At 68.2% G+C, this 17256-nt stretch overlaps 3 protein-coding genes across 3 annotated transcripts; 1 reads left to right on the top strand and 2 right to left on the bottom strand.

The window, feature by feature from the left end:
• Nucleotides 1–982: 982 nt before the first annotated feature.
• Nucleotides 983–5648, bottom strand: LOC131568745 (collagen alpha-1(III) chain-like). The gene is made up of 8 exons (XM_058820831.1): nt 5395–5648; nt 4502–4613; nt 3003–4262; nt 2459–2688; nt 1884–2304; nt 1729–1781; nt 1467–1631; nt 983–1085 (listed from the first exon to the last, which is right to left on the bottom strand). The coding sequence occupies exons 1-8, from the start codon at nt 5646–5648 to the stop codon at nt 983–985; spliced, it is 2598 nt and encodes an 865-aa protein (XP_058676814.1).
• Nucleotides 5649–6009: 361 nt separating this feature from the next.
• Nucleotides 6010–6852, bottom strand: LOC131568744 (basic proline-rich protein-like). The gene has a single exon (XM_058820830.1). It carries the CDS (start codon nt 6850–6852, stop codon nt 6010–6012), a length of 843 nt encoding a protein of 280 aa, XP_058676813.1.
• A 624-nt stretch (nt 6853–7476) lies between these two features.
• THRA (thyroid hormone receptor alpha) lies at nt 7477–16865 on the top strand. Its single transcript, XM_058820781.1, has 9 exons — nt 7477–7532; nt 8557–8785; nt 9971–10032; nt 12145–12245; nt 12328–12475; nt 13679–13884; nt 14706–14852; nt 14938–15196; nt 16358–16865. Exons 2-9 carry the CDS (start codon nt 8733–8735, stop codon nt 16606–16608), a joined length of 1227 nt encoding a protein of 408 aa, XP_058676764.1. The 5' UTR covers nt 7477–7532; nt 8557–8732; the 3' UTR covers nt 16609–16865.
• Nucleotides 16866–17256: the final 391 nt, after the last annotated feature.

Genomic DNA, 17256 nt, shown 5'->3' with positions numbered 1-17256 from the left:
GCCTCAGTTTCCCCACTGCGATGGGGGCTGCCAGGCAGCCTCGGGCAGGGGATTTGGGGTCATGAGGTGGTGTTGAGACGGGGTTGGGGGCAGGCAAGCTCGGCCACGGCCTTATCGCGGGCAGACGGCTGCGGGGGGCCGCGGCCGTGCCGTGTTTGCTGAGGATAAAGTGTACGGAACAGGCAGGGAGGGCCGGGGGGGCCGTCACGCTGCCGCTGCCCCGCCACGCTGGGAGCGCCGGGCAGGCCAGGAGGGCCCCAGGGTGACCCAGGGAGCGGGGCCATCCGTGGGGGCTGTGGGGACACGGGGCTGTGGGGAGCAGCGGAGCAGGAGGTCCTGGGGGGTCCCTCGGTGTTTGTGGGACAGCCACCAGCAGTCCCAGGTGTCACTGGTGTCACTCTCCTCCATCCCCTGGGTGTCCCCATCACCTGGGGACCACCATCCCCTGGAGATCCCCGTTCCCAGGGTAGCGCTGTCCCCTTGTTGTCCCCGTTCTGAGCAGCACCGTGCCCTGAGAGCCGCTGGGGACCCCCCTTCCCTGCACCCCCCGAGTATGGGAAAGCATCCCCTGGGCACACCCGTGCCAAGGAAGCCTTCATCCCTTGGGGACCCTCCTCTCCTAGAAGCCTTCATCCCTTGGGGACCCCCATCCCCCTGGGTGTCACCGCACCGCCCGTGCAGCCCAGGGAGGGGGGTACCCACGGGGCTGGGGGGTGGGGGGCGGCCACACCGACCCCCCCGGGGGTCCCAGGGCCGAGCTGCAGGGCTCGGGGCGGGGGTGGGGGGCGGCAGAGCCGCTTTAAGCCCGGGCATGACGGGACGTGTAGTCCGGGGTGGAAAAGGGGAGGGGGGGCTGGGAGCAGGGGCTGCTGGGAACGGGGGTGGGGTGGCACGGGCGGGTCGGGGGGCTCCGGGGGGCGACCCTCAGCGCCCTCCCCAGTGATTCCCCCCGCGTTCCCGGTGCACGCCGCCATCCCCGGCCTCACAGCGGCTCCGGATGCGGCCCCACAGCAGGGTGCGACCCCCGTTCTCCCCACACATCCCCCGGGGGGCGCAGGGGCAGGGCCCCCCGACGTGCGGGTGTCCTGCGGGAGCGGATCCTGTGGTGTGGGTCTGATTGGGACCCCCGTGCCTGGTGTGTGCCCCTCCCCGGGCCGGGCTGGGCACCGCGGGGTGTGGAGCTGCCCCCTGCCTCGTGGGCACTGTCACCAAGCCCCGTGGGGACCGTCCCAGATCTCCGTGAGCATCGTCTCCACCCCACCGCCACCCAGCGAGGGCACCGTGCCAGCCCTTCCTGGGTGCTGTCCCCAAATCCTGTGGGCAGCCTCTCCGGTCCCCAGTGTCACTATCACAGCATGGCCGTGGGCACCGTCCCCAGCCGTGCCCTGCCCTCGTGGACACCAGGTTGTCACTGTCACAGCATCCCCGTGGGTGCCGTTCCCAGTCCCTGTGGGCGCCATCCCCACCCTGCCACGGGCATCCCCTGGGCCTCCCTGGGCACCGTCTCCGCTCCCCCTCCGGCACAGCCCGCCACGCTGTGGTCGCCATCCCTCGTCCCCGTTGTCACTGTCACGACATCCCCGCGAGCACCGTCCCAAACTCCTGTGGCCACGGGCACCACGCCGGGGACGCTGTGGGCACAGTGCCCAGCTCCCCGAGGTGCCATCCCCAACCCCCTGGGCACTTCCCCTCGCCCCCCCTGCCCACAGCCCCCCACCCTGCCCTCACCACCCCCCGTCCTCGTTGTCGCTGTCACCACATTCCCGCGGGCACCGCCAGGGCTCCCATCACACACACACACACACACACACACACACACACACACACACACACACACACACCCTGCCGCCGCCACCGTCCCCACCCCGCCATCCCGGGGTCACCCAGCCGCGGTACCCCCGTGGGTCCCCACGCGGGGCCGGGCGCGGCGGGTGCAGGGAGCGGCTGCGGCCGGCGGAGGGGGCTGCGGCCGCGGCGGAGCGGAGCGGGCGGGCGGCGGGGCCGGGGGAGGGAGGAGCCAGCGCCGTTCGTCCGCCGCCGCCGCCGCCGCTGCGCCCCGCTCCGCTCCGCGCCCCGCACCGCCGCTCCGAGCCCCGCTCCGCGCCCCGCACCGCCGCTCCGCGCCCGCCGCCGTCGACCTCAGGTACGGCCCGAGCGGCCCCGCCGGCCCGAGCGGCCCCGCCGCCCCCCGGTTGTTTACGGCCGCCCCCCCCGGGCCCCCCCGGCTGAGCACGGGCGCAGTTCGGTGCGTGGAATGGGGGGGCGGGCGGCGATCGCTTCGGGAGCCTCGGCACCCGCGGAGGGCTCGGGGGCCGCGAACCGCGAGGAAAAAACACGGGCAAAGATTTTTTTTTTTTTTTTTTTTTTTTTCTTGGAAAATCCGGGCGTTTGGCGTGGGGCGGGGGGGGCCGCGTTCCCCCGTGGGGGGCGGGTGGGGGGGGGGCACCGCGCCCCCCACCCCCAGCGCACCCGCGGCTGCTGCATGCGGGGCACGGCGCTGCCCCCCGCCCGCCACGCCGCGCCACGGGGGCAGCCCCCCCCCGGCCGTGGCCCCCCGGCCCCGCGGCCCCCCCGTGGCCGTGGCGTGGCGGCGTGGCGGGGTCCGGGCCGCGGCGTGGCTCTGCGGTGCTGGGCGCAGGGCCGCGCCGTGGGCAGGTCGCGGGGCCGGGCCGTGGGCAGGCCGTGGCCCTGTCGCGGCGCGGGGGGGGTGGGGGGGAGGAACCGTGGACGGCCGGGCCGTGACGGCGCCGTGGGGTGTCCGTGAGGGTTTTAGGGGCCGCTGTGTCCGCTCCCCCGCACCCACCCCGCAGGGCGGCAGGAATGCTGCGATTTTTTTTATTATGAAAATTTTAAATTGTTTTTTTAATTTTTTTTTTTTGCGCCGAGAGCGGAGCGCGGGGGGGGCGGGGGGGGGCGGTTCGGCCGCTCCCGGTTAGGGCGGGGGCAGCGGGGGGGGCGTCCCCGGTGCGGCGGGGTGGGAGGGGGGGGCTCGAGTCCCGCACCACGGGCTTCGCCCTGAGCGGGGCGCGGGGCGTGGCGGGGGCTCCCCTGTGCACGGCGCCCCGCGGTCCCGCGGGGTGTCCCCCACCCCAACCCCGGGGGGGCGGATCCTGCCCCGGTCCGGTGTCGCCGCCGGGGTTAGGGATGCGGTCCCAACCGGACTCTGGTGCGTCCCCACTCTGCGATGCGGGGAAACTGAGGCAGGGGCGGGCGGGCGCCACGGCCAAGGTCACCCCGGGACCGCGACCTTCAGTCGTGACCCCCCCCGCCCGGGACTGCCACCGGCACCGACACCGGAGCCGCACCGGGAGGCCGGGCTGTGCCTCACCCCGCCTGACCTCCGACGGCACCGGGGACCCCCGCGGCTCCGCTGCAGCGCTAAGGGGGCTGGGGCCGCCGTGGGGCGCGGGCAAACCCCGGTGGAACCGGTTTGGGGGGGCTCCTCTGCCCGGGGGTCTTGGCGCAGGGTGGGGACGAGGCGCGTCCCCCCCTCCCCAGGGCAGTTCGGTGCAAATGCGTGCGCCCCCCGCCATGGTGCGGGCCCCGGGAGCGAGATCCTCGCGTGGGGGCTCCACGGGCACCCCTTTCCCTCCCGCGGCCGTGACCTTCGCGGGGTCGCCCCGCACACGGGTTCGCGGAGCGGGGAGCGCGGGCCGCGCACTCCCGGTGTCCCCGGTGTCCCCGGTGTCCCGCACCCTGCGGAGCGGGCACGGGGAGGCTGCGGGCGCATCCCCCGACCCCTCCTGACGGGCGGCGGCTGCAGGAAGCGGGACCCCCCCCCCTCCCAATCCCCCGGCTCCGCTCCTCGCCCCGCCAGCGCGTTCCCGGCTCAGCGGACACCGAGGCAGCGGCGGGGCCGCCCCGGGGGTCTCATCCCGCGGACCCCCGGCCCCGCCGGACCCCGCGCAGCCGCCGGTGCATGGGGGCGGGGCCGGACGCCTGGGTGCCCCTCCAGACTGGGGGGGAAGAGGAGGAGGAGAAAAGGGGGGCGCGGTGTAGGCGAAGGCGGGCGCGGGCTGCGCTGCCAGGGCCCCGCTCAGGCTGGGTGCGGGCGGGGGGCGCGGCGGGGTCGGTGCCGTTCGGGGTGTCCCCCGCGCTGCAGACCCTCGGACAGGGTCGGGTGGCTGCAGGAACACTGTGACGACTGTCCCGTGTGTCCCCTTCTCAAGGGGGACACGGTCCCGGTGCCGTGTCCCGGTGCCTGTCCCTGTGTCCCCTCGTGGGTGCCCGCGCTGGGCACCTCGTGGCGGCCACCTCCCCCCCTTCAAGCAGGGGGAGGGGACCCAGGAGCTCCCCCCAGTCCCCGTGCACGTGAACCAGAGCCCCCGATTTAGAAACGTCCCATGCCGTGCCAAGGGCTGAGAATAGCTCCCGGCGTCCCGGCACACCTCCTGGGGCCAGGGGCACCCCGCGGGGCTCGGGGCCCGCAGCCACCCCAAAGAGCTGAGCCTGGGCACACTCAGCACACTCCAGGTGCTCGGGGGTCACCCTCTTGGGTGACCTCTGCAGCCTGGACAAGCTGTGACAGCGGGATGAGGCACATCCTGTGTGCTGGCACAGGGGACACGCTGCTGGGGATAGGGGAGTGTGGCTCTTTCTCTGCCAGGCAGCTCCTGTGGGATAGGGAAGAGGAGGCACAGCTGAATGCTCACACACGGCAGGAAGGAGTGGCTGGAGTGGCCTTGGTTGGATGCAGAGTTTTGGGAATCCTGGGGGCCTTGGTTGGATGCAGAGTTTTGGGAATCCTGGGGGCCTTGGTTGGATGCAGAGTTTTGGAAATCCTGGGGGCCTTGGTTGGATGCAGAGTTTTGGGAATCCTGGGGGCCTTGGTTGGATGCAGAGTTTTGGAAATCCTGGGGGCCTTGGTTGGATGCAGAGTTCCTGGGAATCCTGGGGGCTGCAGGGCCAGGGCTGGGTCGTGGTGCAGGTCCCCTCTGTGGTGATGCAGGACGTGTCAGACACAGGACCTGTCAGAGGCTCAAGGCCACAACATTGGGTGCCCTGTCAGTGTCGGGACAGGTCACCAGCCCTGCAGCCACCAGCTTGTCCTACGAGTGGTGGCTTCAATGAGCCGTGAGCCACAGGGAGGACACAAACCCGGGCTCAGCCATCCTTTGTGGGAAGGGGGCACCATGCAGAGCCCCCATGGCACTGGGGGGGCTGCCCTGATGTCAGGCCCGTGGCATCCCCCTTGCTCGGGTTGCCCAGCTGCTGTGCATGCCTGGGATTCCTGCAGCCTCCTGACACAGCGCAGCACGGCACAGCGCGCTGTCCCCGCTGCCACACGTGCCCGCAGCGCTGCGTGGCACTGGGTGTGATGGTGTGCCAGGCACTGGCACAGGTGTGTGACAGCAGCAGCCGCAGACACGCGTGTGGCACTTGGCACGGCCTCACACATGGGCATCGGCGCGTGCCGGGTGCCGCCAGCCGTGGCACGGCAGGTGCCCCGTGCCTGGCCACACTCCCATGGCACGGCCGTGCCAGCCGGTGCAGCCAGGGTTTGTCAGGCAGATCTGTGCCACCCCGGTGCCCACCGTGACGCTGCCCTGGTGCCCACCGTGACACTGCCCCAGTGCCCAGTGTGACAGTGCCCTGGTGCCCACCGTGACGCCGCAGTGCCCACGGTGACACTGCCCCGGTGCCCGCATGGCCGGGGATCCCTGGCCAGCGGCCGCGGGGCTGCCCTGCCCCCAGCCCGTGCTAATCACGCTAATTGGCACCGTGGCTAAAGCGCTTAGGGCCTCACCTCCCTGACCCGGCTGGCAGCTGGGCTGGGGGGGCGCTGGGACCCCCGGAGCCCATCTGTGCTGGGGGGCAGGGACACGGCAATGTCCCCATGGGGCAGCCCCGGCACCCACGGAGGCGGTCAGTGCCTTTGTGGAGGGATCTCCCATTGTCTGGGGTGTCCCCGGGGTGGGGTCCGTGGGGAGCGGGGTGCTGGGTGCCCCCGCTGGGGCGAGGTGGCTCCCGCCGTCGGGCCCAGCCCCGGACTTTGCCCCAGGGTTGTTTTCAGCCGCCTGCAACCACCCGACTCAGCAGAAACGCTCCCCTGGGCGTGGGGCTGGGCTGGGGGGGCGCCGGGGGGGCTCCCGCCGGCTGCCACCCCGCTCCCACCCAGCACCCACCCAGAGCACCTGGTGCTGCAGGTGGGACGCGCGGGTTTGGGTGCCGGCGGCGCAGGGTGGGCTGAGACCTGGCTGCGCTCATCACACGTGTCCCGCTGGAGGAGGAGGAGGAGGAAGAGGAGGAGGAGGACGAGAAGAGCCGCCTCCCGTGTCTGTCTGTCTGTCTGTCTGGGCCGCCCCAGCGCGCCCGGGATTCCTCGAGTGACGGTTCCTGGAGCGGCACCGCAGGCTCCGCCGGGCGATCCCAGGGTGCCGGTGATGCCGAGGGTGTCAGGGGGCTGCTGGGGTCTCGCTGGGGTGGCGAACCCCGTCCTAAAACGCCGCCCCGTTTATCCCTAAACCTCTCTCGTTTGGGGCTGCACCCCCAGACCACCTCGGCGGGGAAACTGAGGCGGGGCGGCCAAGCCCACCCAGCGCACGCCGGCTTTGGGGACAGCCCATATTCCACCCCAGAGCGCTTCCAGCGCCACGTCGCTGCACCCCGAGCCCCACACATGCCCCGAGCGTGTCGGGGCTCTGCCGGGTCCCGGGGGAGAGGGGCGGGGGGCGGCGGGGGGGCCGGTGCCCGGCGGGGGCCGCGCAGCTCTGGATCCCTGCCAGTGCCTATACTTGGAAGTTCTCGGCGCGCCGTTCCCATATGGAACAAACATTTGCTGCTGCAGCCCCCGGCTCTATAGGTACCGCCGGCCCCAAACCCGGCCTGGGGCTGCGGGCGAGGGGCGTCCATTCCCCATAAGCCCCCCCCGAGGTGGGGAGTGCACCCCGGGCTGGTGGGTGCGCTGCGTGCCTCAGTTTCCCTGAAGAGGCTGCTGCAGGCGACGCCCCCTCCTCATTCTGGGGGACCCCTCATGCGAACCCCATGTGCGGCGCGGGGTGCTCTGTGCACCCATGGGTGCAGCATCCCTCTCCCCTCATCCTTCGCTGGTTGGGGTGCCCTCATCTAGGAGGGGGGCGACAGCAATGGAGGCCGGCGTGGGGGTGTCGGGGGGGCCCCCCAGCCCCGTCCGCCGCGTTTTAAATCCGCCGGAGGAATTTCTGTGGCGGCCAAGACAAACGTGACCTACTTTCTGCTGTCCCCGCGCGGAGCGGAGGAGCCCGGGGCTGGGCACCGCGCCCGCCGCCGCCCCCCCGCGCCCCCCCCCGCCGCGGGCTCCGGGCCCCCCCGCGCCCCTCGCACCGGGAGGGTCACCGGGGGGTCACGGGGAGGGGGGGGGTGTGAGCAGGGCCCCCCCATCGCACCCGTGGGATGTGGGCGCCGAGAGCCGGCGGTGCTGCTGCCGTCATTGGGGAGGGGTTCCCGGGGTGCCCCCCGGTGCTGCCCGTGCCCTGACCCCCCACCCATCGTGTCTTTGCCACAGCAGAGCTCGCAGAGGAGGGATCGCCCGGAGCTCCGGCGCCCCCCATCCCGTAAGTGGCCGCCTGCCCCATAAATCGCCCCATAATTCACCCCCAGCCCCGGATTTTGGGGTGTTCGGCCGTGCGGTGAACATTGCTGCCCTTTGCACCCCCTGCCCCAACGCTCTCCCCTCCTCTTGGGGACCCCCAGCCCTGCCCCAAAGGTGGGGGGAGCTCCCATGTGTGCGTGCTTGTGCTTTGCTGCACACTCCCGGCCCTGGGCACGTCCTCGCACAGCCTTGCACCCCTGGGTGTGCTTTTGCACGCCCACCCACGCCTGTGCACGCTCACAGAGCCTTGCACAGCCCTGCACACGCTCTCACACACGCCTTCCCTGCTGCCACAGCCTCACACAGCTGTACATGGTCTTGCACACCCATGCACGCGTTCACACGTGCCCTGCACACCTGTGCATGCTCTCACACTCCTGTCCATGTCCTTGCACATCTGTGCATGCTCTCACACATCTGTACATGTTCTTGCACACCCATGCACGCTCTCACATGTGCCCTGCACACCTATGCACGCTCTCACACACCTGCACATGTTCTTGCACACCCATGCACGCTCTCACATGTGCCCTGCATGCTCTCCCACGGCGTGGCACACCCGTGCACACGCTCACACACTTGTGCGCATTCTCATACATCTCTGCACGCTCTTCCCCAACCCTGCACACTCTTCCCCTGCTTGAATGCTCCCACAGCCTTGCACACCTGTGCATTTCTCACACCCGTGCATTTCAGCCCCCCGTGTGCGTTTCACCCCGCTCTGCCCTCTGGCCCAGCCCCGCTGCTGTCACACCCTGCACGTCGCTCCCTCCTTGACTTCTCACACGTCCCTCATGCCCTTGCCCAGCCCTGACCGCCCTTACACACTCCACACACCCTTGCACGCTCACACGCACCCCCATCACCATCCACACCTCCTGGGGGTGCCCCATACACCCCACCCCTGCCTGGGGGTCCCCTCCGTGTCCCTTGGGGCTGGTCGCTCCCCTCTCCCGGCGCTTTGGGCTGACTGTGCCATCCCTCAGGGTCCGGCCCGGGATGCTGCGCGGTGCTGAGCACTGAGGGGCGCCATGGGGTGCGCGGCGTAGCCCCCCGCCGTGGCCCCCCCCCCCCCGGCCGTGGCCACCCCGCCGTGGCCCCCGCGTGGCGCCGGAGCCCCCCCCCGGTCGGTGCTGAGCGCTCCTTGATGGAATTGCGGTGAATGGAACAGAAGCCCAGCACCCTGGACCCGCTGTCGGAGCCAGAGGACACCCGGTGAGCGCCCAGCCCGGCGCGGGGACACGTGTGGCGCTGCTTGGGGTGGCACTGCGCGTCCCTGCGCCCTCTGTGTCCGAATGTCGTGTGTGTCCCCAAGTGTCCCCATACCTGCTGCACCCCTGTGCCCACCGTGTCCCTTGTATTGTCGTGCCCACCGTGTCCCTTGTATTGTCGTGCCTGGTGTGTCACTGTGCCCACTATGTCCCCTGTATTGTGCCCGGTGTGCCCTGTGCCCACCGTGTCCCTTGTATTGTCGTGCCCGGTGTGTCCCTTGTGTCCTCGCGCCCGCTGTGTCCCCCTGCACGGTCATTTATATGTCCCTGTGTCCTGGGTGTCCCTCGTGTCCCCGTCCCCCCCGCGTGTCCCCACGCGCGTTCCGTGGGTGTCCCCCATGTCCTGTGCACCCCAGCCCCACCCTGTACCCCACATGTCCCCAACCGCCCCTCCCGTTCTGGGGACCATCCCCACGTGTCCTGCGTGTCCCCCTGCACCCCACGCGTCACCTGGTGTGTCCATGCCCAGGTGTCCCCATGGTGTCCCCCCCCCACTCGTGCCTCTCCCCGCGGGGGCCACTCACGCCCCCCCCCCCCGCATCCCGGGGCTATTTCGGGGTCACCTTGGGCTGAAGCCCCCCCTGATGGGGGGGGGGTGGGTGAGAGGTCCCCGTGTCGCCCCCCCCCCCCCCCCTCAGGTGCCCCTCCCCCCCCGCGGGGCCGGGCACGCGCGGACCCCCGCCGCCCGCCATTGGCTGAGCCCCCGATGACGTCACTTCCCCGCTCAGCCAAAAGGACATTTTGTCTTTGACTGTGAATGAGCCCCTCCCCCCACCCGCCCCTCCCCCCACCCTTCCCCCGCCCCTCCCCCACCCCCCCACCCTTCCCCTCCCCCACCCGCCACCCTTTCCCTTCCCCTCTTTCCCCCCCCCAGGGGCGGTGCCGTGTCCCGGGGGGGGGGTCCCGGTCCCGGGGGGGCTGTTCTGGGTGGGGGGGGTCCCCAGGGTCCTCTCCACCCCCCCCAACCGCACCCACCCGCGACATCGCCGCGTTGGGACCCCCGGGCGGGGCCTGCAGGGAAGGGGGCCCGAGGGGGATTTTGGGGCGCTGTTGGAATTTTTGGGGGGGCAGCGGGAATCCCTGGGCGCCGTCCCAGCCTGTGACCCCCCCCCCCCCCCCGCTCCCGCAGGTGGCTGGATGGGAAGCGCAAAAGAAAGAGCAGCCAATGTTTGGTGAAGAGCAGCATGTCAGGTACGGGGGGGCACCCGCGGCTCCCGCTGAACCCCCCCGGGCACCCCCTGACCCTGCTGGGCACCCCCGGCTCACCCGGGCACCCCTTGGCCCTGCTGGGCACCCCCGGCTCACCCGGGCACCCCATGAGCCCTGCTGGGCACCCTCGGCTCACCCGGGCACCCCCTGACCCTGCTGGGCACCCTCGGCTCACCCGGGCACCCCATGAACCCTGCTGGGCACTCCCGGCTCACCCGGGCACCTCATGCGTCACCCTGGGGGTCCCGAATTCTTGCCAGGGTCCCTATGTGTCACCCGGGTCCCCCAAAGTCTGTGCACACCCGTCGTCCACGATGGGCACCCCAAGATTGCTGTGTCTGCGCGCCCCAATGTCCCACGGACACCCCTGGGCTCCCCGGAGTGAGAAAGTCTCACGGACACCCCGTGTCCCCTGTGGGCACCCCAAGATTCCCGTATCTGTGCATCCCAATGTCCCACGGACACGCCTGGGCTCCCCGGAGTCTCACGGACACCCCGTGTCCCCTGTGGGCACCCCAAGATTCCCATATCTGTGCATCCCAATGTCCCACGGACACCCCTGGGCTCCCCGGAGTGAGAAAGTCTCACGGACACCCCGTGTCTCCTGTGGGCACCCCAAGATTGCTGTGTCTGCGCACCCCAATGTCCCACGGGCACCGCAGATCTCGGCTGGGCTCCCCGGTGTCCCACGGACACCCCGTGTCTCCTGCGGGCACCCCAAGATTCCCATGTCTGTGCATCCCAATGTCCCACGGACACCCCTGGGTTCCCCGGAGTCCCACGGACACCCCGTGTCCCCTGTGGGCACCCCAGGAGCTCCCATATCCTTGCCAGGCTCGCAGGGACACCCCCTGTATCCCAGGCACCCCAAAATCCCTCCCTGCACCCCACATCCCTGCAGGGTCCCCCTGGGTCTCGTCCGCCCTCAGCTCGGGGCGGCGCTATCGGGGCGGCAGCGCCCTGGGGTGGGCGATAAGGGGGGCCGATAAGGGGGGCCCCGCGGGCGCTGCCCCCCGCCCTGCCCCATTCCCCGGCGGGGAGCGGCCGGCGCCGGCGGGAGCTGCCGGGGGGAAACCGGGGGGAACCGGGCGTGCGGCTCCCGCCCATCCCCTGCGCCTTCCCCGCTCCCTGAATGGGGGGAACACCCGGGGAGCCCCACGTGCGGCACCCGCAGAGCGCCACAGGGGTCCCCACGCCTGCGTTTGTGGGGTGCAGCAATGCCGGACACTTCCCCGAATTGTGGGGGGCACCCAGGCGTTCAGCCCCCTCCCCATATCCCCCAACCCGTGCGGATTGCCACTTCCAGCCCCCCCAAAACACGAGGGGGGGACAGGAGGGTGCTGGGGTCCTGCTGATGATCCGTGCCTCAGTTTCCCTGAGCGGTTGGCGGTGGGGAGGCTGGGGGGGCTCTGCTCCCCGGACAGCAGCGGGGACAGTGTGTCTTTGTGTGCCAGGGGGACAGGGACCCCCCCCTGCTGCCGGTTAATGGGATAATGGGGGCTTTATTGCTGCGGGGGGCTCGGGCACCCCCCACTCACACACCCCAGAGTTAACCCTTCCCGTGCCAGGGTGGAGGCAGTGGCAGGGCAGACAGCGCTGGGTGCAGACAAGAGAGGAAACTGAGGCACAGAGAGGGGAGGGTGTACTGGGCATCCCTGGCATGGGGGGTGATGCTGCTTGTGCCAGGGGTCTCTGATGTGGGGTGTGCAGAGAGTCCCTGATTTAGGGCTCCTGGGGGGGCTCTGATTTGGGGTGTGCAGGGGGTCCCTGATTCAGGGTTTTCTCAGGGGTCCCTGATGTGGGGTGTGTGGGAGGGTCGCTGGTACAGGGTGCTCCAGGGTCCCTGACTTGGGGTTTCTGGGGATCCAGATGTGGGGTGTGCAGAAGGTCACTGGTACAGCGTGCTCCAGGGGTTCCCCTGTCATAGGGCACTCCAGGGGCCACTGACTTGGGGTGCTCTGGGGGTCTCTGTCATTGGAATTTCCATCATGGGGTTCTCTGGGGGTCTCTGTCATGGAGCACCCCACGAGTCCCTGCTGTGGGGGACCCTGCCCCGGGGTGCCTTGGGGGTCCCTGACTCGGGGGTCCCCCCAGGGTACATCCCTAGTTACCTGGACAAAGATGAACAGTGCGTGGTGTGCGGGGACAAGGCCACCGGCTACCACTACCGCTGCATCACCTGCGAGGGCTGCAAGGTGAGCTGGGGCAGGGGGGGTTTGGGGGGCTCAGGGGGGGCTCAGCAGGGCTCACTGTGTCCCCCCCTTTCGCCCTCCCCAGGGATTTTTCCGTCGGACCATCCAGAAGAACTTGCACCCCACCTACTCCTGCAAATATGATGGGTGCTGCGTCATCGACAAGATCACCCGCAACCAGTGCCAGCTGTGCCGCTTCAAGAAGTGCATCTCCGTGGGCATGGCCATGGACTGTGAGTTGGGGGGCACTGGGGGGCTTGGCTGGTGGGGCAGGTTGGGGTCCTGGCACTTTGGGGTACCCAGATCAGCTGCAGGACCTCAGGGCAGGTTGGAGTTCCAGCACTTTGGGGTACCCAGTTGAGCTGCAGGACCCCTAGGGCAGCTTGGGGTCCCGGCACTTTGGGGTACTCAGATCAGCTGCAGAACTCCAGGGCACGTTGGGGTCCTGGCACTTTGGGGTGCCCAGATCAGCTGCAGAACTCCAGGGCAGGTTGGGGTCCTGGCACTTTGGGGTACCCAGATCAGCTGCAGAACTCCAGGGCAGGTTGGAGTTCCAGCACTTTGGGGTACCCAGTTTTGCCACAAGACCCCAGGGCAGGTTGGGGTCCTGGCATTGTGGGGCACATTGGGGTACCCCGATCAGCTGATCAGCTGCAGGATCCCAGGGCAGGTTGGGGCCCTGGCATTTTGGGGTGCACAGATCAGCCGTAGGACCCCCCCAGAGCAGGTTGGGGTCCCAGCACCGTGGGGCATTTTGGGGTGCCCAGATCAGCTGCAGGAGCAATCTGGCATTTCAGATGCTGCAGTGGGATGGGATGCACGAATGGGGAGTCCTTGCTGATTGTGGGGGTCCCAGATGATAGTGGGGGGCTTTGAGGAGGTGGGTTGGGGTCATGGTGCTATGGGGTGAGTTGGGATGCCCAGAGCAGCAGGAGGAGGCTGGGGGGTCACTGTGGGTGCAGCTGTGGGGTGCATTGTAAGGGGATCCTCACCGATTCTGGGGGTGCAGCTGTGGGGTGCATTGTAAGGGGATCCTCACCGATTCTGGAGGTGCAGCTGTGGGGTGCATTGTAAGGGGATCCCCGCTGATTCTGGAGGTGCAGCTGTGGGGTGCATTGTAAGGGGATCCTCACTGATTCTGGGGGTGCAGCTGTGGGGTTCATTGTGAGGGGATCCCCGCTGATTCTGGGGGTGCAGCTGTGGGGTTCATTGTGAGGGGATCCTCGCCGATTCTGGGGGTGCAGCTGTGGGGTTCATTGTGAGGGGATCCTCGCCGATTCTGGGGGTGCAGCTGTGGGGTGCATTGTGAGGGGATCCCTGCTGATTCTGGGGGTGCAGCTGTGGGGTTCATTGTGAGGGGATCCTCGCCGATTCTGGGGGTGCAGCTGTGGGGTGCATTGTGAGGGGATCCCTGCTGATTTTGGGGGTCCCGGCAGTGGTGCTGGATGACTCCAAGCGGGTAGCCAAGAGGAAGCTGATCGAGGAGAACCGGGAGCGGCGGCGGAAGGAGGAGATGATCAAATCCCTGCAGCACCGCCCCAACCCCAGCGCCGAGGAGTGGGAGCTGATCCACGTTGTGACAGAAGCCCACCGCAGCACCAATGCCCAGGGCAGCCACTGGAAGCAGAAGCGGAAATTCCTGGTGAGGGGATGCAGTGGAGGGGCTCTGTCACCACCTCGGGCGCTCGGCACACACGTGGTGGCAGTGCCAGGTTTGGGATGTCACCGTGTCCTTGGGCACTCGAGGGGGGTTGGGACATTGCTCGGCGTCCTTGAGCTGGTCACCCCCAAAGGGTTCAGGGGTGAGCAGTGACCGAAGGGGACAGCTGTGCCCGCGGGTGGCCCTGGGCTGGCCCTGCCGTTGGCCCTGTCACTGTCCCTGTCATGCAGCTCCCTCTCCTGGCTGCTGCACCGGCCCTGCCACGGCTGTTCCCGGTGACATGAGGGCCCCAGAGAGGGGACAGAGTCACATCATGGCCTCAGAGGGGTCCCAGGGAGGGGGAGCAGGGTCACACTGCACCCCCAACACCACTGCCCACCACGGGGGTCCCAGAGGGGGGGCACGGTCACACTGCACCCCCATATGCCACTGTCCACTGTGGGAGTCACGGAGGGGAAAGAGTCACTCTGCACCCCCTACCACTGTGGGGGCCACAGGTTGGTCACACTATGGTCACCCCACACCCCCAGTGCCACCGTGGGTGTCCCAGGGTGGGATATGGTCACACCACACTTCCAACACCACTGCCCGCCATGGGGGTCCCAGAGGGTGACACAGTCACACTGCATGCCCAAACCCAATGTCCACCATGGGGGACACAGTCACACTGCACCCCCAATGCCCCCAATGCTGTGGGGGTCCCAAGGGTGGCACGGTCACACCACGTTCCCCAATGCCACCACGGTGGTCCCAGGGGACACATGGTGACGTGACACCCCCCAACACCACCGTGTCCCCCACAGCCTGAGGACATCGGCCAGTCCCCTATGGCCTCCATGCCTGACGGGGACAAAGTCGACCTGGAGGCGTTCAGCGAGTTTACAAAAATCATCACCCCGGCCATCACCCGCGTGGTCGACTTTGCCAAAAAACTGCCCATGTTTTCAGAGGTAACGCAGGCTGGGGACTTTGGGAGGCGTGGGGTGCTCTGCCCAGTGTCTAAATCACACCAAACCCCCCCAAAACTGCCCCCAGCTGCCTTGTGAGGACCAGATCATCCTGCTGAAGGGGTGCTGCATGGAGATCATGTCGCTGCGGGCGGCCGTGCGCTACGACCCCGAGAGCGAGACGCTGACGCTGAGCGGGGAGATGGCGGTGAAACGGGAGCAGCTCAAGAACGGCGGCCTCGGCGTCGTCTCCGATGCCATCTTCGACCTGGGCAAGTCCCTCTCTGCCTTCAACCTGGATGACACCGAGGTGGCCCTGCTCCAGGCTGTGCTGCTCATGTCCTCAGGTAAGGGGGTGATGGGTGCCCCGGTGCCCAGGGAGTCAGAGGGTTTGTTGGGTGGGCACCCCAATGCTCAGAGTTCTCGCTGTCCTGAGGAGGGGTTGGGTGGGCACCCTGATGCCAGAGGTCCCCTGCAGGTTTGGGGGGAATTGGGTGGGCACCCCAATGCTCAGAGGGTGTCCATGGGGATGGTTGTGTTGGCATCTCTTTGCCCACGACCCCCAACATTTAGAGGTGCATTGGGTGGGCACTGCCATGCCCAGAAGGTGTCCATGGGGATGGTTGTGTTGGCACCTCTTTGCCCACGACCCCCAGCATTTGGAGGTGCATTGGGTGGGCACCTCAATGCCCAGAAGGTGTCCATGGGGACTGTTGTGCTGGCATCCCTTTACCCACAACCCCCAGAATTTGGAGGTGCATTAGGTGGGCACCCCAATGCCCAAAGTCCTCAGTGTTCTGGGTGTGTGTTGGGTGGGCACCCCAATGCCAGAGCCCCCAGCATTTAGAGGTGCATTGTGTGGGCACTGCCATGCCCAGAGGGTGTCCATGGGGATTGTTGTGTTGGCACCTCTTTGCCTACAACCCCCAGCATTTGGAGGTACATTAGGTGGGCACCCCAATGCCCAAAATCCTCACTGTCCTGGGGGGTGTTGAATGGGCACCCCGATACCAGAGCCCCCCAACACCTTCAGAGTGCATTGGGTGGGAAATCATGCCCCCCTGGATTTTGGGTGGATTTGGGGTGGGCACCCCAATTCCCAGAGCTCCAGGAGCATGAAGAGGGCACCCAGGAGCACAGGCTGAGCCTCTTGGTCCCCTGGGCATCCCTGCCAGGCTGGGGTGGGTCTGTGGGGTGGGCACCCCAACAGCCAGGGGGTGTTTGGGACACTCAGCCCTATGAGAGGGACTCCTCCATGGGCAGGGAATGCCAGGACAGCAGGGAGAGATTTAAACTAAAAAGGGGAGGTTGTGGTGGGGTATTGGGAAAAAATTCTTCTCTGTGAGGGTGGTGAGGACCTGACAAAGCGAAGTGTCCAAGGCCAGGCTGGATGGGGCTTGGAGCACCCTGGGTCAGGGTGGAAGGTGGACAGTGGGAGGTGTCCCTGCCATCCACCCAAACCATTGCGTGATTCCACCACCCCCTGACGATTCCTTGGGTTCCTGCAGACCGGACGGGGCTGATCTGCGTGGAGAAGATCGAGAAGTGCCAGGAGACCTACCTGCTGGCCTTTGAGCACTACATCAACTACCGCAAACACAACATTCCCCACTTCTGGCCCAAGCTGCTGATGAAGGTGACGGATCTGCGGATGATCGGCGCCTGCCACGCCAGCCGCTTCCTGCACATGAAGGTGGAGTGTCCCACCGAGCTCTTCCCCCCCCTCTTCCTCGAGGTCTTCGAGGACCAGGAGGTGTAGGGACGACACCACCCCCACCCTGTGCCCCCCCAAACCCCACTCTGGCCCCCTGCCCCCCAAATCTTTCTCGTGTCCCCCTGTAAGGACAAGGGGATGCTGTGCCCAGGGTGGGGGTCCTGCTGTGCCCCCCAACAGCCACCCCCCACCCTCCCACCCCCCGCCCCAGGACTTGACGAATTTTGTTTGTTTGCACAGGGAAGGGCCCCGACGGTCGAGCGTTCCCTTTATTGTCCTTCTCTTCGTAGATTATTATTTTTTAAGCATTTATTTCCCTCCCTGAGAGGCTAAAATATTAAACTAACTGCACTTTGGAAGGAGGAGGAGGAGGAGGAGGAGGAGGAAGAGCAGGGAGGAGAGGAGGGGGCTCTGGGCTGCACAGGGAGAGGCTGCCCCGGCTGGGGGGCCGTGGCCATATGCACTTTTGGCCGGGCAGCAATTTGGGGGGCTGGGGTGGGGGCCAGGACCCTCCCCCCTAGCAGGGCAGGGGCTGGGACCCCCATCCCCTATAGTGGGGTGAGGGCCAGGACCCCCCCATAGCAAGGTGGGGGCACAGGGGGGGCACAGCAGTGGCGAGGGGGACCCCAGCCCATCGGGGTGCAGGGCTGGTGGACCCCCCCCCACCCCAGCCCACTGGGTCTGCCCCGGCTG

The sequence above is a fragment of the Ammospiza caudacuta genome, chromosome 27 (genome assembly GCF_027887145.1).
Source record: "Ammospiza caudacuta isolate bAmmCau1 chromosome 27, bAmmCau1.pri, whole genome shotgun sequence".
Classification (NCBI taxonomy): domain Eukaryota; kingdom Metazoa; phylum Chordata; class Aves; order Passeriformes; family Passerellidae; genus Ammospiza; species Ammospiza caudacuta.
The sequence above is the reverse complement of the archived record's forward strand: the minus strand, read 5'-3'. Positions and strand labels throughout refer to the sequence as shown.

Bases quoted from the DNA above. Each gene is read 5' to 3' on its own strand.
- THRA (XM_058820781.1), top strand. From the start codon at position 8,733: ATGGAACAGAAGCCCAGCACCCTGGACCCGCTGTCGGAGCCAGAGGAC. The intron at 8,786-9,970 runs GTGAGCGCCCAG...CCGCTCCCGCAG, and splicing joins TCGGAGCCAGAGGACACCCG to GTGGCTGGATGGGAAGCGCA. The intron at 12,476-13,678 runs GTGAGTTGGGGG...GGGTCCCGGCAG, and splicing joins CGTGGGCATGGCCATGGACT to TGGTGCTGGATGACTCCAAG.
- LOC131568744 (XM_058820830.1), bottom strand. From the start codon at position 6,852: ATGGACGCCCCTCGCCCGCAGCCCCAGGCCGGGTTTGGGGCCGGCGGT.
- LOC131568745 (XM_058820831.1), bottom strand. From the start codon at position 5,648: ATGCGGGCACCGGGGCAGTGTCACCGTGGGCACTGCGGCGTCACGGTG. The intron at 4,614-5,394 runs GTGAGGCCGTGC...CCTATCCCACAG, and splicing joins GCACGCGCCGATGCCCATGT to GAGCTGCCTGGCAGAGAAAG. The intron at 2,689-3,002 runs GTGCGGGACTCG...GCGCCGCGACAG, and splicing joins CGCTCAGGGCGAAGCCCGTG to GGCCACGGCCTGCCCACGGC.